Raw genomic sequence first — 20,485 nt, forward strand, 5'->3', positions numbered from 1 at the left:
AGTAGCTTGGGGGAAAGAAGCTGTTTTGGTGTTAAGATAAAGGTCTGTCATCAAAATATGATCAGGTTTTGCTGCTAAGGCTGCTTACTGAATGACACTAAAGAAGAAAACAGCAATTAGCAAACACATGTGCTCCAGAACTGACAAATAATCTACCAGCTAGAAATCATCAACACATCCTCATAACTAAATGACAGGCCATTTGTCAGTGACTCCCAAAATAACATTTATAACCACTGGAGGGTACCAGCGACAGGTGCACTGGACCTTAAGTACATGATGTAGCCTTATGTCATGAAGTCACATGACATAAATCATGTCAAATTTAACATGTGGATAATGTGAAATGCTTGCAGTTTGGTCAGGTTTGTGAAAAGCCCTCCATATGCAGACAGTCTCAATCTTTATACTGCTCTTGTCATAATTACTACAGCCATTAGATGGCGCTGCCTAGCAATAAACATAAATGCACAGATGACCTACATTGCCATTTTTCTGGTGAGGATGGACAAAAACCACCCAGCATGCACCCCTGAATTCCCATCCTCTGACTTCCTGATTCATCACTTTAATGTGAGAAATTAGCAGAGCTGTCTTTCATCAGTGTGGTTTAAGTCAAACCCACATTGAAGGTATCTGAAATGAGAGTTGAGCTTGTATGGAATGCAAATTACTTGAATTTTAATTAAATACATTTTCCATACCTGTTTTTTATATTTTGATACATTTGATGAGCAAGTGTTTGTAATTTTTAACAAGCTATAGACGTATATGTGCCCATCTCTGACTGTCATACAATATTATACCACAGGGCCGAGCAGTCGACTAAGAAGTTACAATAAAACTGCCTGTGAACTTGAACCATGACTAATATGAATGTTATCTCTAAGAGAAAGACACAGTATAATTTCTGCCTGTGTTACACTGTCATTAAAGTATATTCTGATGTGATGATGATTGATCAATAATGACTACTTACGCTGAAATCAAATGCTGTTGTCAAGATATTTGCATGCTGGTGTAGCAGACTTAGTGATTCCACTTGCACTTACTAGCCATTATGTGTTACTATCTGCCAGTACTTTGCTATTTTATTTTTGTCAATATTGTTTATAATGTATTGTTATTAGTGTCCTTTGGGACTGGTGTGTTGTGTCTACAAGTTTGGTTGTCACTTGAAAGCAGACCTCACTGACTGTATGTACCAAGCATACTGTTTTTTTCTCGGTTCTCAGTCTAGGTGTTCTCTAAATCTGTTTTATTGTATGTCATTGTCAACATTTTTTTATTGTTTGTGTCAATTTCATTTGTAGTTTTATTTCAATTTTTATGACAGTCTTCACTTGTTTTGTTTTATTGTCAGTTTGTCAGTCATCTGTCAAGCACTTGGAGTTGTACTAACCTGGATGAAAAGTACTATGCAAATAAAGATTTATTGATTTGTTATCTTGAGATAATGAAATAATTAACTGATTTCAAGATAATGGCTGTTCTCGGCTTCTGTGTATATATATATATATATATATATATATATATATATATATATATATATATATATATATTGATATATGATATATGATATATGATATATATATGATATATTATTCATTTATTTATTTATTAATTTCAAAATATTCACATTTTTTAAAACTAAAGTAACACACAACCTGTCCAATTTATTTGTGTAGTGGCCTCGCAAACAAGCAAAGCAATGTCACTTCCGGTAGCCATGTTTGTATGGACAGTTGCCACTTAAGTTAGAGTTAGAAGTCTTGTTTTGGTCGGGTTGTTGCAGGCGGGATATTTGGATATACACTTACAAAACTGTACAGACGTCTTCAAAACATCGGTAAGCGTTTTCAAATGGCACTTTTTTTGTTTAGTTTAAACGGTAATATTAGTCTTGTATGTCATGGTGACCATGACGCTCTAGCTAACCTAGGTTAACTTTTGCTGACATGCTAGCTAACTAGCTTTAGCCCGTGATTTGCCTTGAGATAAGACACTTTGGCTCATTCTTATTTACTTACATCTTTAGCTGCTTATATAAGTGCTTGTACGCGTCTTTCCCATCGCGTTTGCAGTGCCTCTGTATGACTGCAGTAGAATAATGTCACATTTAGCAGATAAAAACAGATGAGCTGACTGACGGTAGCTAACTTTTAGCTTTGATTTATATTAGCGCCCTGGTTCGTTATCAGCAGCTAGCTTAACATTACCAGCAGGACACAGCTGTCGGGTCTGCAGAGCTCTTTGTGCAACCCCTTTTATTTTTGTTTGGTCAAGACACACAGATCACTTTGCTTTTGGGCTGATAAGTTTATCATGATGTTGTTACACATGTATGATAAACATTTTTTCTGTGTTTTAATCTCCAGTATACTGTTATGAGTATAGTGTATAATTTACACTTCTGTTTATACTAACAACTGTTGTGATCCTCGACCACACTTCCGTCTGTTGTACTGAGTGTGGGGTTAAAAGTAGTTGCAAAAAAAAAGTGAAGATGGGGAATGAATTGACATGCTTGACTACAAACCTCTTTAATTTCTTCTACATGCGTGCCGTTGCAATGTTCATGCTGTTAAAAACTAGACAAAACTAAACTTGAAAGCTAGATACAATCCAATAATAGTGCTAAGCAAATTCGTATTGAAGAAAAGTGTCATGCTGACCCCCTGAATGTAGTTTATTGTAACGTTGTACAATCCATTTAATAAAAATAACATTTATACAGTGCATCTGCAAATATGAAGATTTATAGCTGTAATACACAAAAAATAAGTTTTCTGAAAAAGAATTATATCGGACAAAGTCCCCTTGTATGATGTATGGTATCATTTCTAGATCTGTTTATTAAACTCTTGAGTCAGTATGCCTGTAATGTGACAGATGTACAATTACGCCATCTAGTGGTTAACACTGGCATGTCACTGCTTTCCCTTCCAATTAAAAAAAGGGAAATATTTTAAAAAATGAAAAGAAAAAACAGCTTTTTGTGCATTTAATGCAGTCATACAAATCAGCCTGCTTACAAAGCCACTGATGCACAGTGTTGAAATGCTTCTCATAACAACTTTGAGTGTGTTGAGGTCTTCATTTGGAGCTGGTGTACTTTGTGACCGCTTTGGTGCCCTCAGACACGGCGTGTTTCGCCAGCTCTCCGGGCAGCAGCAGCCTCACCGCGGTCTGCACCTCTCTGCTGGTGATGGTGGAGCGTTTATTGTACTGAGCCAGCCGTGACGCCTCGGTGGCGATCCTCTCAAACAGGTCGTTCACGAAGGAGTTCATGATGCTCATGGCTCTGCTCGATATCCCGGTGTCCGGATGAACCTTTGAAGGCAGAGGGAAATAGTTGTTGGTTCATTTTAATACAGAAAAGTTAAAAGCTCCGTGCGCTTTTTTTGCACTCACCTGTTTCAAAACTTTATAAATGTACATCGCGTAAGTCTCTCTTCGTTTGGCCTTTCTTTTCGCCTTTTTCTCACTTGAACTCTTCCCCTTCTTTTTCGATATATCATTAGTCATTTTTTGAAACCGTGTGAACTTGACAATATTAAGTTCGTCAGATGTTGTATCAGGTCGTTTAGGAATAATTATCCCAGTTTTCTGGCTCATGTGCAGCTGTTTATGTAGCGTGCGCTAATTAGTGACTGATTTAGCACACCTGATTTGTTTTTGAAGGATAGACTTGAGCTCCACATTAATCTTACCCACAGACCCCAGAGGCAGTCTTTTTCTCATATCTCCTGGGTGCTTTATTTTATTATTACATTTTCATGACTTTGTTGGTTTCTTCAATTTCATATCATTGTTTTGTGTTTTAGTTTGTTTAGTTTTATTTACTCTTTTATTAATATTTTCACCATGCAGAAACATACAGTATGTTGTGTGTTCTCTTGACACACTCCCCTTTCCCTTGTCCCCTGTTTAAAAAAACACAAACAATTTTGAGTGTCTAAATTGATTAATAAAATACTCAACAGCAAAAGTGATATGTCAAACCTGATGTCTTCAAAACACCATCAGTTTTAAATTATCCACCTTATAGATTGATTTCTGTTACTGTTCATGGGGAATGTTAGTGCCTTAGCAAAGACAACAAATGGAGTTAAGGATGAGAAATAATAGATGAGAAATAAATGCATTTATGTTGAGCTATCAGACCGTCTCATTGTTTTATTTGGACATTTTAGCCTACTTCATAAATGACACAAAATATGGCCATTTAGCTGTAATTAACAGGATCTCATTTTTTCCTGTCATTAGTAAACAATGCACACATTTAAAATGCGTTTCAATAGGTGTAATCTCAAATTAGCAGACTTTTTCTGAATTGTCTTATTTATTTGGTGGCCCAAATAAAATTTCCTGTGACTCACCTGTGGGTCCTTACCTAGTCTCTCGGATTTACTGCACAGTAGTACAGACATCATAGGACATGACCTCACACAAATTGCAAGAAATCCAACTGGTGCAAAGTGTTGAAAAATGCTGAAATCAGTGATGCTACAGTTTACTATTGTGCCCATGTCAAAAGTACTACAAGGATCTATGATATTTTAGAGGCTTCTGTGGATAAAAGCCGTAGTGTTTTAAGTGTGAGAACCACAAAATACAACATTAAAACTAAAATGATCTACATAAATATATCCTGCCACTTCTTTTAAACTGGCTAATACTACTCTCTCTAACTTTACTGGGGAAAATGTAAACACAGGCATGTTTAATCTGATTTCAAGGAGAGTCCAAGCCTTTGGTAGGCATTAAGAATAACAACTATATAGAAATAGCCGATCTTCCTGGAGATGGTCTCATTTGCTTATGTAGATAATATAGAGGCATCAGTAGTAAACTGAGACAGACAGTTTCATAACTAATGAAAAACTCCTTGTAGTGGCTTTAAAAAACTGGTTTATTCATGTCTTCTCGTCTGATGTCCACACAAAAGGTTCAGCACTGTCCAAAATCAAGCATACTTTAAATGAGACATGGAGTGTGACACAGTACAGTGCATGTGCAAAAGGAAATTTTTATCCCTTAGATGCATAAACGGGTTGAATGATCTAGTGGGCTGATTTTCTTACATTATCTTTCTAATAAAAACAAGTTTTATTTAAACAGAGTTTATGTACGTTAATGTTAACATTTATGTTGATTAGTGTCAATTTGTCAGTCATAAATATTTTGAAAAAGTACTGTTTTAAGTCATGTTTAAATAAGTTTGCCATCATGCCATTATATATATGGATTAGTGGCAGTTTATATTGCCTCATATACAAGTATACCAATATAGCGATGTTGATTAAAGTTATTTTTTTATGAAGCAAAAAAGTTGCAAAAGGGTATGGTTAGGAAACAACTGTGAACCACCACTTGGATTTTGTACAACTTTTTATAGGAGGAGCAGCCTTTTATGAGTAATAAATATTTGTCAGATAGTCTGTTCTGAGGTTCACCCCTTTTCTCTCACAAAATGCCTGTGCTAAAAAGGCATTTTTGCAAGAATCATAGGCGATTTTCAAACTTTCCCTACGTACAATTCTTTAAGAATTTTTTCCTCTTATTCAGAACATATTAAGGAGTTTGTCTATGTTGCAGTTTGTGTGAGGTTGACCCACACTTGTGGATAAAGTGGGGGTTAAGGACACTCTGTCAGTCGTTTTCAAGGAGTAGGGGTGGGTGTCACGACCCTAAAATAAGATCACAATATTTCAGAGTATTCTTCAATAACGATATTCTTAATGATATGACAAAACACTGCAAAGTATTTTTGGTTTACAACTCACAATAGCTGTTGAGCTGTTGACTCTCTGCATAGTCAGTGCTTCTGCTTGAGGCAGTGAGATTAGGTTGGTGTTTTGCTCTCTTTTGTTGTTATAGTCTACTTGCATGTCTTACATATTACAGTGTTGTGTTGATGTTTTGTGACCAAACCACTTCCACAATGTTGAAGCTGCTCCACATTTTCCTCCTCTGTGAAGCCTGTGGCAATGTTAGTTTCACTTAAACATGTTTATTTTTGCCGTGTGTAACTGTATGACCTCATTATATAATTAAGTTGAAATATTGCTATTATTATGATTATCACAATATGAATTATTTTTCATATTTAAAAAATCTTTATATAAAAATCTTTATATTTTATTGCCCAATATGTAAATTAGCTGCAACTTTCCTAAAATAATAGCATAATAATCTTTTTTTTTTTTTTTTTTTCCCTCAAATGACATTAAATACATAGCTAATGGTGCTGTAAGAAAGGAGTAAGTTCACATTTTGCTATGATGTAGTTTTCGTACAGTAGTTTATTCTTAGGGACCTCAGGGACCCCAGGCGGTAGTACTTCTATGTTAAATATGTTTGTAGGATTAAGATAAGATCAGTACTGATTACAGAGAAGACTTAGAACTGTAGCCAAGAGACCTCCTAAACATATTAAATTTTTTTTATTAAGGCAGTTAATGTTTTTGTGGTTGCAGATCTTGCTGAGCAGTAATGTGATAAATGGAGACTGAGTTATACCACGAAGAGGTTATATCACTACACATACTATTGGTTTCCACTGGGTGGCACACTTGCCCCAGTTTTTAGGCTTAATGAAACCTTATGAGTGAAATTGTATACCTGTAGTATGTTCCTCTGTAATCCATTGTAATCTTCCATTTAGCTTAGTGTACAAACTATTTTAGACCTAAGGGTATATTTAAATACCATAACATGTACAGGAAAACACTTCTGAGCTGCATTTGTAGTCATGTCACATTCAGTGTTTAAGTAAGCTCACTCTTGATCCACGGTTTCTACATGTAGGCCTGCATTGTTTGCAGATTAACAAACACTCAGGCTTTGCTTATTAAAAATGTATGGCATTATGAGCAAGACTGGATTAAAGCGGATACTCTGCCCAAGAACACCAGCCCTGAAAGCCTAAGGTCATTTTGTGTCATCTTTCATTTAGTGTGTGTCAGTCTGAAAAAAATGCAGCTATATTTGCCATATTAATGTCTACTATTGCAGCTCTTTAATATAGTGGAGCGCTGTGTTAGGCCGCTACCATTTAAAGCCAGACTGTATTTGCTTGGTGCATACACTGTTTTATGTCTAAACAAACCACCTATGCAAAGGCCCTTGAGTATTTTCAGTTTTGTGTACAGTTGGTTTTTGGTTTCTTTGGCAAATTATAATTGAGTTATTCACAAATTATATTCTCATCACATTCAGATATCAGACCAAGGCAGCTACTATGTGCACAGTTTATATGTGCATCAATAAGTGCACAGTGTTGCAGCTTTAAGGCCCCCTAGTGGGTTTGTTCACCCTCTTGATGTTATACACACAATGTATTTCAGTTTTACTTGGTGTCTGATTGTGGTAATGGGGCTGTTTGTTTGTTTACTTCACTAAGCTTGTGTTTGATTCCAGACACTTTTATGTGTAGAACATCTTGATAAATTTAAGATTTTTATGCTGATAATTGGGATGAAATGTTTCTGCCCCAGGCCTTTATTTTCTTTATTAGATGAAAAGTTTGACTTCTAAATTGGCCCTCAGTGTGTAATTGTTGAGTTGTTTAGTATAATGGCATATCTGAGAACCAACTACATCAAGATTTGACTGTAAAACATGTTAGCATCTACTGATTTTGACCATTTGACCATTTTTCTGATTTTAGTTGAAGATTATCTCCTATTTATATCAATGAGCTATTTCCTAACATTGTAATACCAGTTGAATATAAGCCAGTAACACAATTCAAAGATGTATCCATCTTGTCTGATGTGTTGTGTGTGTGAATATTGTATGTCCTAGCTCCTATATCACAGCTGTTTTGTCTGTTTGATTTATGAGATCCAAGGCACTTGAAGGAGCCGAATGCAAATTCCTGTATACCTTTAATCATACAATGCATATTTCTTACAACATTGGTACAACACTTCATCAACAACACTCATTCATTACACTCATAGCAACGCTTGGCATATTTTATTGGCTTTAAACATGTTTCAACACAATTTTGAGATGCATATGTATCATAAATAATCTTGTAGCAAGCGAGCATTGAGTGTGAGAATGTTTCTCAATTCGGCTGTTTAGGTTGTAAAGTGAAATAAATTGACATTAATGTCAAAGCAAACACCAGAGAGCTGTAATAAGCAGTGGAGATTAGCAATAACAGCTTCATCATTGACTCTTTTTGGAATTTTAACCAGCTCTGGGCTCATTACTTAAAGGGATAGTTAAGATTTTTGAAGTGGGGTTGTATGGGGTACCATAGTCGGGTTATGTGGCAGGTGGCATTCCCCCAGTTTGGAGATGCAGTGGTGATCCTGGTGTAAGCCAGCTGAGCTATGTACTGCTGTGGACAGGGTCAGCAGCAAAAGCACCTAAAAAAAATCCGTTTTCATTTTAAGTGTACACTATAATTAAAATATTTTCACTGACTCACCTTGTTGCTAGACAGCCTTTTCCGACAGGAAACCTCTGTAACGTAAGACAAATATGGCTCTCTCCAAACCAACCACTGGCAAAATCAGTAATGTTGTCTTACAGAACACGGGAGTTGTAGGTCTGCCACCACCTTGATTGATTAGTTTGTTTGAGTTATTGTGGGACTTTTGTGTTTTAAAAGATTAGCTCGTAGTCATGCAAAACACAAAAAACCTAACTGAATGATGCAGCAACTACTGTATTAACCAAAGGAAAACGACCTATTGTGCTTTTGGAGTTTGGTAGGTTTGAAGAGAGTGATATCATAATGGCAGTTTTCCATCAGAAAGGGTTGTCAGACAGCAAAATAAAACAGAGAAAATATTCTAAATATAGCATACACTTAAGCTGGTATTGAATTTGTTTTTAGATGGACCTTTTTTAATTGGCTAAATGCTTTTCATTGCTGACTCTGTCCACAGCAGTTCATTCCTTAGCTTCCATGCTGCTCCCTCTCTCTGCTTGCTGATTGGGAAGTATTGTAGCTAATACGCTGACTATTGATACTATTAATGATTGATACTACTATCCCTTTAATATATATTCAGCATGGCATAGTTCAGTGAGCAGCAGAATAGACATTTACCCGTCTTATTTGTCTTCAGGATGTACATGGAAAGCTTTTGGTATAAAACTTCCCTGACCCTCTGATACTGTCGTACATTTACTAAAATATCTGCTTTTATTTCTTTCTCTATAAGAAATGGCTCTATTTGCACTGATGAATGACACATTTTTGTCCCAGTTTCAGTCTGTAATTATCGCCAAATCTCTTCATAGTACATTGCCTTTCCTGTGTACAAGGTCTTGGACTTTTTCTTCCCTCCTCAATGTTGTTCTCTACAAGTGCACTGCAGATATAGAGCAGTAGATTACATATGAATAGGCCCTTATCTCAGACAGCATTTATGCAAGGTCATTTGCAGCGACTGCCACTCACATTGAATAGCTGCTGTTGGTTGACTGTATTGTGAAGGCCATCTTTCTCTCTGTTGTCTGGCAGATTTCTGCTGTTTGCTGCTTGTTTCATCTGTGAAGAGAAGACCGAAAAAAGGTGAGTGTGTATGCACATCTGCTACTCTGCCATGTCTGTCTGACAGTCACAGAAAAAGAAAAATGCGGCCTGTTCTGTTTATCACAGCCTTTCATATCAACATATTGCTGAAGGCTACGCAGAGTGTTTGTTTTATTTTTTTTCTGCAGGGTTTGTAGCTTAATAGAACAAAGCCTTGCTTGATACCTGCAGTGATTACTCTGTAGTTGCCAAATGCACAAGTTGTTTCACAGTCTTGTGTACAAATATACCAATTTGTGTCTCTGAATATATATTCACAGTCAAGAAAATGTAAGAGCTTTATAATTCTGCCCCTTATTGAATGAAACTTAAGGACAGAATAGTATTTTGCATTTATCTTAGCATGAAAAGAAAGTTGTATGATACAGTATAGATGAAAAAAGGTCAGGAAGATTATTTGCTTACCTTACTACAATTGCAAACAAGATAGTTTCCTCTGTATTCATTTAGCAGTGGTGCACCACCACAGCAAGGAAATTACCATAACTGCAAACATATGAATAAACATTGTAAGTTAGCCTTAATGTTATCTATAACTAGGCTAAATGTAGTCCCAATGGTTTAGAAGTAATAATCATATCATAATTGAAAAGACATTTAACATTAGCCTCACAACTTAAAATATAACTAAGACTCAAAAAGCAACATATTACAAAACTAGAATTATTACCCTAAGCAGCAAAGCTGCAACAAATTTACAGAGCAAACTTGTTTCACTAGCGACATCTGTTGGTTAAAAAGTGAATGCACTATAAAGAGGAAGTCCCTCCCCTTCTGGTGTCACCCATAGGACCCTTTTTTGGAAAAAATATGAAAGGTAATCTATGTTTGCCAATTTAAAAGATCTCATTTTACAAGTTAAAAAAAATGCCGTTTATTGCAGCTGAAAGACACTGTATTCCAAGATTTTATATCGGCAGATTCTTTATAAAACTCAACTATAGTTGTTGATTTTAAAAAAATATGTGTTGCCATTGTGTGTTAAGTAAATTAAGTAACTCATTTTAACAACACATTACTAAGCAGTACTTTCAAATCTCCAGTCACCTTTTAGCACTGATTTAATTTGGGGCCCTATATCTGTCTTACGGCTTTATTAAATTCTCAATTCTGTGATTCTGGCCGTGACTATGTCCGTACAGAAACTATAGGGCTCTACCATAAAAGGGAAAATTCTGCACTCTTCATGTGGCTGTCCAGTCAGTGTCGATGGTAAATGGGGTCAAATGAAGCAATAAATTCTTCATTGTGTGCTATATTGACCCAGAAAATGGGAGTTTTCCTGCTCACAAAGCCATGCAGCAGCGCCTACATGTACCAGGATGCAGTGCAGTGGAGCTTGTGACTCCCACACTCACGTTGCTGTGTTATCAATACCCTAGCATATACTTTGTTGGCCAAAACATAGCATTAGATGATGAACATACTAGCATGCTCCCTCAGTACCCAGAGGCAGAGACTAGAAATCTAATCTGAAATAGGCTGCAGTTCTTCCAATGTCATGACTGGGTGCAGGAAGAACAACAGAATTTGTAGCAGAAGAACTCAGTTTTCTCAGTCAATATAGCACACAGTGAGCAATTTATTGCTTTAACCACATTTACCATTAACACTTGCTGGACATCTGCATGAAAAGTGCATAATTTCCCTTTAATACTGCCCTCAGTCCGTTGCTGGCCCACAACAGGGCCCCATCATAAAAGACACTTACCACTGGGCCTAGCAACATTGCCGGAGAAAACCTGGGGTTCTTGTGTAAGCTGTTGAACACTGTAACTAGTAAAAAGTGCTCAGAGGCTGGGATAGTTATAAAGGATCACACTTTCAGACTAATCTGTAGTTCAGGTTGTATTTTTGCTCCCTCCTACTGGTGCTGCTCTGTTCAGTGCAGTGTTGCATCTCTGCTGGTTCTTCTTTAACTTCATGATATATGTGCTTTTAAATGTCAAATGCTTTAGTGCGGGGTTCAGTCCCTAACGGTGCAATCTTTCCTTCGAGGTTCTTGCCAAATCTGCATAACTTGGTCATCACAAAGAGTGACGTAACGTAATTGCTCCCTTTAGCTCTACATCATATCAGGGTGGCTTGCTTGTCATAGGAATTTTTGCTGAACTGTTGTAATTATAGCACATTACTTAATATCCAACATAATTTAGGTCTGTACAGTGAGAATGGCAACAGTGCTGCTGGGCTGTTTTCACTAAATTAAGATATTTACTTGTCAGATCAGGTTAAACATGTTTAGAGTATTTTGTCAAAGCTTTTACATTTTCTTCTTTGGTGACAGCAGACATACAGCACAGCAGACCAGCAGTATGAATCACATTATTTGTGACTACTTATTATGGACCAACCTAAACCATAACAATTTTGTTAAGAAACAGTTCAGATTAACTGATTAGAAAAGAGTATTTCTATGTCTTTCAATTATCTGAAATCCTGTTTTCAGTCATCGTGATTCTTGATCATATTAAATAGGGATGTAAGCATGCATTGTGAGGCAGTTAAAAATTGATACAAATGTGTGACAACTGAAATCGGTTGAGATGAAAGATGAATCGCGTTGCCATTTTTAAAGAGCAGAGTGTGTAATCTACTTTCATATCTGAGTGCACGAGACCGGGCTGACCCGAAAATAAAAAGGTATGGGTGCTTCTGACAGAGCTAATTGGATATACCATGAGTAATTTTGCACACTTCAGACTTCAGAAACACTTTCAAATTGTGTTTCCTACACCCACAGTAGTGTTAGTGGGACGGAGGAGTGAGGATGGGAGGAGGAGATGAGGATGAGGAGGAAGAGGAGAGGAAAGGAGGAGCATGGTCAGCCGTGTAACTGCTCCGTTGAGGTGGCTGGATCGGTTTGCCTCTCCTCTCCACCGTACCATCTCTCTCCCCCACTCCACAGCCAGCGGAGCTGCATAATAATGATGATGATAATAATAAATTATAAGGTACAAGACATTTTCAAGGTGCCTCAGTGTAAAACATAACCAGTTACATATCAGCATGACATTTGTGGTTCATTTATTGTATTACTTTTTGCAAGCATTCATGTAAAATAAACTGTTTACACATGAAGCTGCTTTGGAGATGTCCTGCCGTCTTCATATATTGCACACTCTTGCGCTTTCATTCCTCAAACCAGAAGATCTGTCTCCTGGCTTTGAAAATCTTTTCTCCTTGTTTTCTCCTGGTAAATCCGCTGTCATGCTGCCATCGCTTGTGCTCCTGGCACACCTGCTTCCTAAAGGTGATGAGAGCCGACTTTCTGGTCGGCTTATCGCATGTCGGCCTGAACTGGCTGGTGAATTAATGAGGACATTTGGGCTCACCTGATAGGTGTATCCCGCTGTGCACTCGTGGCACAAGGGGCAGGACAGGGCAGGATACCCCTGTGCCCCTGGCGCAAGATGGCAAAAGTGGATTTGGACACACCTTGAATAAATTAAATCCATTGCACCTCGCGCTTTCCACTTGCACTTTAGATCAGCATAAGATAGGACCCTGTGTGTTCAGAAATGAAGAGGGCGAGAAGATCACAGACAAGACTCAGGCTGTGCAAATATTGCAAGAGGGTGATGACCTACACAAGTAGCACATCCAACATGATGCAGCATGTCACCTGGCTGCATAGTGAGAAGCTCAAGTCAACACCGCCTGAGCAAAGAAACTGTTACAAGGACAATCCACACTGACAAGCAGATTTTTAACTAGGAAAACATGCAAGCCTTAGTTTGTTTATTTGAAGGGATTTCATTTATTTGCATTATTGATTTAGTTATATTGATGTGGGACTTGTTTTAAAAATCAATTTTTTATTTATTTTCTTGTTATTTAAGATAAAATATCATTTCAGTCGCACTTTCAAGAAGAGGACATGTTTTTTTGCAGTTTACTCTACGTCAGAGATTAAAAAAAAAATTAAAAGGGATTCTCATTTTTTTTTTTCAAATATAAATTCATTGCATAGTTTGAGTTTTGCAAAAATTGTGAGAAAATCGTATCGTGAAGCCAGTATTGGAAATCGTATTGAATCGTGAGTTGAATGTATCGTTACATCCTGAATATTAAATAATTTCTTGCAATGCTAATGTGTATTGTTAGAGGTAAAGATTTTGTGGATTAAGAAACACAATTTCTTAGTGTGCAAAAGACAAATAGGACCCATGCTCAACATGGAATTGTAAACCAGAGTTCAAACATTTAGCTACATAAAGTATGACCAAATGTAAAGGGCAATGGTCAAAGAGCATTGATTAAGGTTGAGAGCTGAATTAAATTTACTGCTGTGTGAGATATCAGTTATTGTACTAGGTACTGTATTAGGTTTCCATGAATCCTGGAAAATCATGGATTGCCAATTTTCCAATCATGGAAAACTCATGGATAATGAGCAAAAATGTTAAATATCCTAAAAACTCATACCGGTCCCTCCTAAATAATGGCAGGCAACAACTAACTAGCTGTTAGGCAAGTGGGATATGAATAAGCAACGTAAATATTACACATGTAAATGTAATTAAAACAGTAACTTAAGTGCTTTAAATGATAATGATATTATTATTATTTGTAACACTGTATGTAACAGTAAACTTAATTCTGTAAGTCCATAATAATGTTGTAGAATTTTTCCAACTGAAATATATAATGTACACAGTAAACTGCACAGCTTAATAAGGAACACAAAATTAGCACAGTAACTTAATACAAACAACTCAGAACTATAACAATTCATTACATTTAGAAAGTGCAGAACATGAGATGAAAATAAAACATGTTTTTAAAATCACTGTAAAAACTGTAATGGCATTTCTAAGTACTGGTAAAATACATAAAATACAAAGAAATGTAAAAACAGAGCATTAAAACAAGGCTTGAAATGAAAGAAGACAGTAAGAGGAGATAGTAAAAACATCTAAAGATCATATTTACTGAAATGGTGGAGTGAGTGACAGAAAGGCAAGTGCAAGTTTAACACTACAACAAAGCACCTTCATATGTTTTTGATTTTTGAAGACCCTGTGGACAAAAGCAGTAGTGTTTCTACAGTAATAACTGCAAAGTTTAACAAAATTAAACTGGCTAACATTCTGCTCACTATAAACTCTGCCTGGGCGACTTTGGGAACAATTATGCAGGAATAGCCAATCTTCTCACAGATTGTCTCATTTGCTTATGCAGGTCATGTAGAGGCATCGGTATTAAACTGAGTCTTAACCAGTTAAAAACTCCTTGCAGAAAGCATTATCTGTGTGTTATGGCGATCACTGTCTTTCAGACCAGCTAGATCATCACTGAAAATGTCCTGGAAAATAATCCCTAGAAAAAAGTGGGAACCCTGGGTTGGTTCATTTGTAATATCTCCACACTCTTGCCTAGGTTGCATTAGTTTCGACTAGCCTATATACTTTATTGCATCTGTACAACCTTAAGTTGCCTGTACAACCATGCGTGGACTAGTTAACATGTGCAGTTATGACACTGTCAGTTAGGAAGAAAGAGACTGGCCAGTACTCTGTTAGCCAGAGGTGTTTCAGGCCACCACTTTTTCAGAACATCAGTTGATAGTTAAAAGTCAAATTCAAAGGCTCCCAAAAAGAGAGTGCAGTGCCTAGCAGTGCTTCCAGTATTACCCCTCCTTATTAATATTCACTGCATTATGCTGTGCATTCTACCATCCACTTGAAAGCCAATTACTGTTGAAAAGTCCACCACTTTCATCCTGCAATCTTCAACAACAGGCATGCCTGGCAGTGTGAATTTGGAATTTAAGTTTGCTAATCTTTACACAGGACAACATTACCCAAATGTACAGAGAATGCAAATAAATTCAGTGTGAAGTGTATTTGCATTCTATTACTGACTATGGAAACTGAATGTCAAATGCAGATTTATGCAACATTGGTGACAAAAATTAATCTAACATTGAATATTTATCAAGATGTGAATAAATGTTTGTGTGTTTGTTTCACTGAAGACAATCCAGTTGTTTATCCCATGGAGTTGCATTCCTGTGAAACCATGTATGTAGTTTGAGCACTGCAGTCACAGGATTTCACCTCAGTGTTTGTTGTTTTTCTCATATGAAGGGTGTGGTTAGTTCTGATGGGACACTTAATATCATGGACACATTAGGTCAGGTTATAGTCAACCCTCTGCTCATCCACCATACTACACAAACTGATCCAGTACTTGGAGATGGTCTCTTAGACACAGTTGCTGCTGTTGCTGGTGTTCACTGTGTGTTTTGCCAGTTAAAGGTCAGCAATATTTATATACATTTATATATATATAAATGTATATAAAAACAATACAGAAAAGGCAATTATATGCAAATGAACACAGCCTTTCTAAATGTGACACTTGTGTTGTCCACTTTTCCCATGAATTGTAAGGTTTCCTGAGGGCATTCTTTCTAATGAAAACTGAGGTAGGCTACTCAGCTGGTTGAGGATTCTGGTGGCACACACTGCAGCAATTTATGTCCTTAGATGTGTCATTTTCTAGCCACTTACAGAACAAGTGTGTAAGGTTTAGTGGGATCTAGTGGTGAACTTGCAGATTGCAAACCGCTTGTCTCGTTCCAAGTGCGTGGGAGAAACTAAAGTGGCCGCAGAACTCAGGCAAAATGCACAAGGCTTTGTCTACAGTCTGTTTGGTTTGTCTGTTCTGGGCTACTGCAGAAACATGGCCGTGCAACATGGTGGCCTTTGTGAAAGAGGACCCGCAGCCTCCAAACATAAACTTAAACATCTCATTCTAAGATAACAATCTGTTTTCAGATGATTATACATTAAGAGGCCATTTGTGGTACAGCACAGAAACATATAGACACATTAAAAGCACATCAGACAAAAGCAACAGTAGTATAAGATCATCTGTAACACCTGTCATAAATATTGTCACAGTTCAGGCAGGCATTAAAGGGTATGTCAATATCTTCATATCAATAAATATCATAAAAATAACAGTAAGCATACTGCCCAGTCCCTATGTATTTCATGTGTTTCACATCATCTTGTGTAACTGAGTTATTGTCATGGGAATAAATTATGGTTTTTCCTGTTTGGTTTTGAAATTGGGGCATCTATCCCTCTGACCAGAAGGGAGTGGGTGGAACTCCACTGATAGTGGGTGGGATGCGTTCATGCAGACCTTGACAACCATCTCAGCTCGCCTGGTCACGCACGGGTGGTACAAGTCAGTCTGCTGTCGCCCTTTGATTTTCCCACAAGTATTAATAATGTCTCCAATTTTTTTTCCTGTGAGTAATTTTGGAATGTCCATAACCACCATATGATACAGTTAAGACAAGATGCTTTCAATAAGGATTTGTGAAACAGGGTAAGAATTTTTATGTCAACATTTAAAAACTTAAGGTGTCTGCCAGTAAACCCCTGTAAATCTCACACACCTTTGAAACTCCTGCTTCCATTCAGTCCTAAATTTTCCGTTGCTGTTTCATTATTTCATAATTGGCCTGTTGTAAGACCATTCTTCATTAGCTATATTTCAGTAGCTCTCCGCCGACAAGCACTGGTCACTGTTTTTTGTAAAATGTTGACCTAAAAGGTGCATAGGAGTCAGGATGTTTGTGGAACTGTCATGTTGTGTTGCTGAAGCCTGACGGTATAGCCATAAAACTTGGTGGCCACAGGGGTCCACCGAGATTGTATAAATGTCTTTTCCTGGTTTTACATTGCATTACAGTGCTGTACATTTCTGAACTTACTGACTGCTTGAGCTGTTCTATCATTTTCCCTTACTCACTTAGTCATTACAGCCACATGATCTCATTGTGTTAATATTTTGTGAAAGTACCAAAACTCATTGCTACAATATTGTTGCAATGTTCCTATCAAGGTATTTGCTTAAAAATATTGTGATATTTGAGTTGTAGAAATAGGTTCTCCTCCATGCTTGGAATGGGAGGGTGAGATGAGGTATTTGCATTCTACAAGCTCACTACTGGATGCCACTAAATCCTACACACTGGTGCTTTAATGGCTTTTCAGCAGATACTGCAACAGTGTACATTTTCTCGTACTCCCTCCCACTACTGTGGCATTTATGTATGTGTGGTATATTGTGGAGTAGCATATATAAAGCACTATAGCCACTCAGCCAAATGCTTACTTGATTTCTGTGTCAGGCAGTAATTTAGATGCGACTTCTTATTAAAGGATTTTTAGTTTGTCAGTGTTTGTCAGCAACCTTGACTTACTTGGCACTGCTTGTGAATGAAGACATATTAAAACTCAGTGAAGGTCTCGTATGTTAAATGGGCTCAGCATCATCCATCACTGCTAAGTGTTTTTATCACATTAATCATTAGCAGCCATGACCGTGAATACAAAGGAGTGCAGATGAATTTGATACATTTTATACTATAGGAGAGGATGACCTAGCCTTGAGTCAGCCATCAACCACTTATAAATTCAAACATCTTCATCATAAAGTCAGTGACATTTTGACAAGGAATAGTATGTGATATATTTAATGTGTCATGAAGTTATCAGTCATTAAGAGTGGCTCAATTCTGTTTTCATTTTAACTTGTACCGCTTTTGGGTAGAAGGACTTAAAAAAGACTGCTGTGTTGTAGTCTGGAAATTGCAATACCTCAGACATTGTTCTGGTAGACCTAATCTAAGCCTTAGTGTTCCTTGTCAGGTAAAAAGACACTTCAGGCATCATGCTGCATTTCCCTCTGTGAGCATTTTTAAAATTGCGTCTCAGCAGTGAAAATGTGTGGTTGACATTGCTTCTCTCCTAAGTTAATGGATGAAATGGTTTACATAGTTCTATCTATATCTGAATTGCATACCTCTGTGGTGTTGTGGATAATGGTTGCTATGGTCCCAGTGCTTGGTTACTAGGGCAGGATATTGATTTAATCCTCAAGGGCTGTGGTCATATCCTTGGCAGTTCACCTATTGTTATGATAATAAGACATCCCCGGGTAGCCAATGAGTGATAATCTTGTTTGGTCCTGGGAGAAATGAAAAGGTTTCTCAGAATAGCGAGGCTGACATTTTAACCCCAATAAAATAACCAGCTCCATTATTGGTCAAGCCTGAAAATCACATGTAGTCACACACAGCGAACCATGGACTGGTGTAGCCAGACTGTGAAATGCTTTAGGGATTAGTCCTCACTTGGGACTACAGAAATGGAAATATTTAACCCATGCTCTCACAAGAGAAGATAATTCATAATTAAATTAGATGATAATTAAATATATGTAATAATGAATAAAACATTTAACCAGGTGGTGGGGCTTAACAATTAATCAAAATATTATTCATATTGCAATATGGTCTATAGTAATTTTTAAAGTGCAGGAAGCACATATTTGTTAAATGCAAAATCTTTGTGGAAATACTATATTAAATTACTGTGCTGCAGAGATGCTCTGACCTACACATCATATTCTATAGATCAGTCCCTTGCAATATCAGTCAAGGTAATTGCAATTAGATTAGAGCTGCATCGATTGGTCGATTAATGGATTAGTTAAACTATCAAGTTAATTGGCACCTATTTAGATAATCAGTTAATTGGTTTAAAGAAAGAACAGTCAAATTATTCTGCTTCCAGCTTCTTAAATGTGACTATTTTCTGCTTTCTTACTCATCTGTGACAGTAAACTGAATATATTTGAGTTGTGGACAAATCAAGACATTTTAGGAAGTCAGCTTTGGCTTTGGGATAGAGCTGGGCGATATAGACAAAATCAAATATCACAATAGTTTTCACATTTCATGACAACATTGTCGAGATGACTATCTGCTCTTTGACAAACTATTAACACAATGAGAATTTAAATAAATAATCATCAGTAGTGTGGATATAATGACTCAATGTGTAAAGCCACAAAATAGAACAGCAACTGTGCATGCAAAAATGAGTACAGCGGTTCAAATAGTGAGTTGGAGTCATAGACTGTATATTAAATAGGTTGAAATCCTATTTAATATATGATCAGTGGTAAAAGTGAACCCCTGTCCATTATCTTGTAAATAAAGGCCAACTGCTCTGAAAATACACACTCTGGACTTTGAGTTCAGTGACTGTCTATCTCACTACCTGCCAGACACATTGCTCAATTAAACGGTTATAAACATCTTTGTCTCCTGTAAGATTATTAATGATTCCTTACGACTCATGAACAGACACTAACTCATTCAGAGAGTATTCTCCATTAATTTTTACTCTAATTAACATGAAACGACAAACAAAATCAGTTATTCCGGCCCACGATAGAAATTTCAAAGGGCTGCATGATGGCTGTAGTGTTGCTGTCAAAGAAGCAAGAATTTCTTCTTATTAGTATTACAGTAAATATATTACAGATTTCTCCTTTAAAATCAGGAAAATACAACTAATGCCATATCTAATGATAGTCTAAGACAATATCTGCTGTTATATTGATATATAAATATATCACCCAGCCCTACATTAGGAAACACTGACAGACATTTTCTGACATTGTATTGACCAAACAACTAATCAATGAATTCAGAAAATAATCAACAGATGAAATGAAAATCAAAATGATTGAGAAATTTTTTCCAAATCACTCAGCCCTACCCGGTGGTTTGGTCACATATTTTCTTGCTTTAGTTGTTTGCATCATTATGAAAAGGTTAAAATGTGGATATTTCTGGAACTCCATTACGTTACATGTCAATGCAATAAACATGCAACCTGTGGCATTCTCGCATGTGAGCGAACATGTTGGCGAAGGCTGCTGGAACAGATTAGAGAATAATAACACAGTGAAGGTGGTGTCCAGATTGAGAGACTTCCCCTGTGAGCACAGACACACAGGCAAAGCAGCCATTCAGCAGTGGGATGGATCCTGACTACTAAAGAGGGAGAGGGAGAGAGAGGGAGACTGAAACAGAGAGAGAGA

General features: G+C 37.0%; 1 protein-coding gene across 1 annotated transcript; it reads right to left on the reverse strand.

Annotated features, from left to right (window-relative positions):
- Positions 1-2,968: 2,968 nt before the first annotated feature.
- h2bk1 (H2B.K variant histone 1) lies at positions 2,969-3,597 on the reverse strand. Its single transcript, XM_084732564.1, has 2 exons — positions 3,415-3,597; positions 2,969-3,333 (listed from the first exon to the last, which is right to left on the reverse strand). The coding sequence occupies exons 1-2, from the start codon at positions 3,526-3,528 to the stop codon at positions 3,097-3,099; spliced, it is 351 nt and encodes a 116-aa protein (XP_084588690.1). The 5' UTR covers positions 3,529-3,597; the 3' UTR covers positions 2,969-3,096.
- Positions 3,598-20,485: the final 16,888 nt, after the last annotated feature.

The sequence above is a fragment of the Lutjanus erythropterus genome, chromosome 12 (genome assembly GCF_056507025.1).
Source record: "Lutjanus erythropterus isolate fLutEry1 chromosome 12, fLutEry1.hap2, whole genome shotgun sequence".
In the NCBI taxonomy this organism is placed as follows: domain Eukaryota; kingdom Metazoa; phylum Chordata; class Actinopteri; order Lutjaniformes; family Lutjanidae; genus Lutjanus; species Lutjanus erythropterus.

Excerpts from the sequence above, each read along its gene's own strand:
- h2bk1 (XM_084732564.1), bottom strand. The coding sequence starts at position 3,528 with ATGACTAATGATATATCGAAAAAGAAGGGGAAGAGTTCAAGTGAGAAA. Across the intron at positions 3,334-3,414 it reads TTTATAAAGTTTTGAAACAG|GTTCATCCGGACACCGGGAT; the intron begins GTGAGTGCAAAA and ends CTGCCTTCAAAG.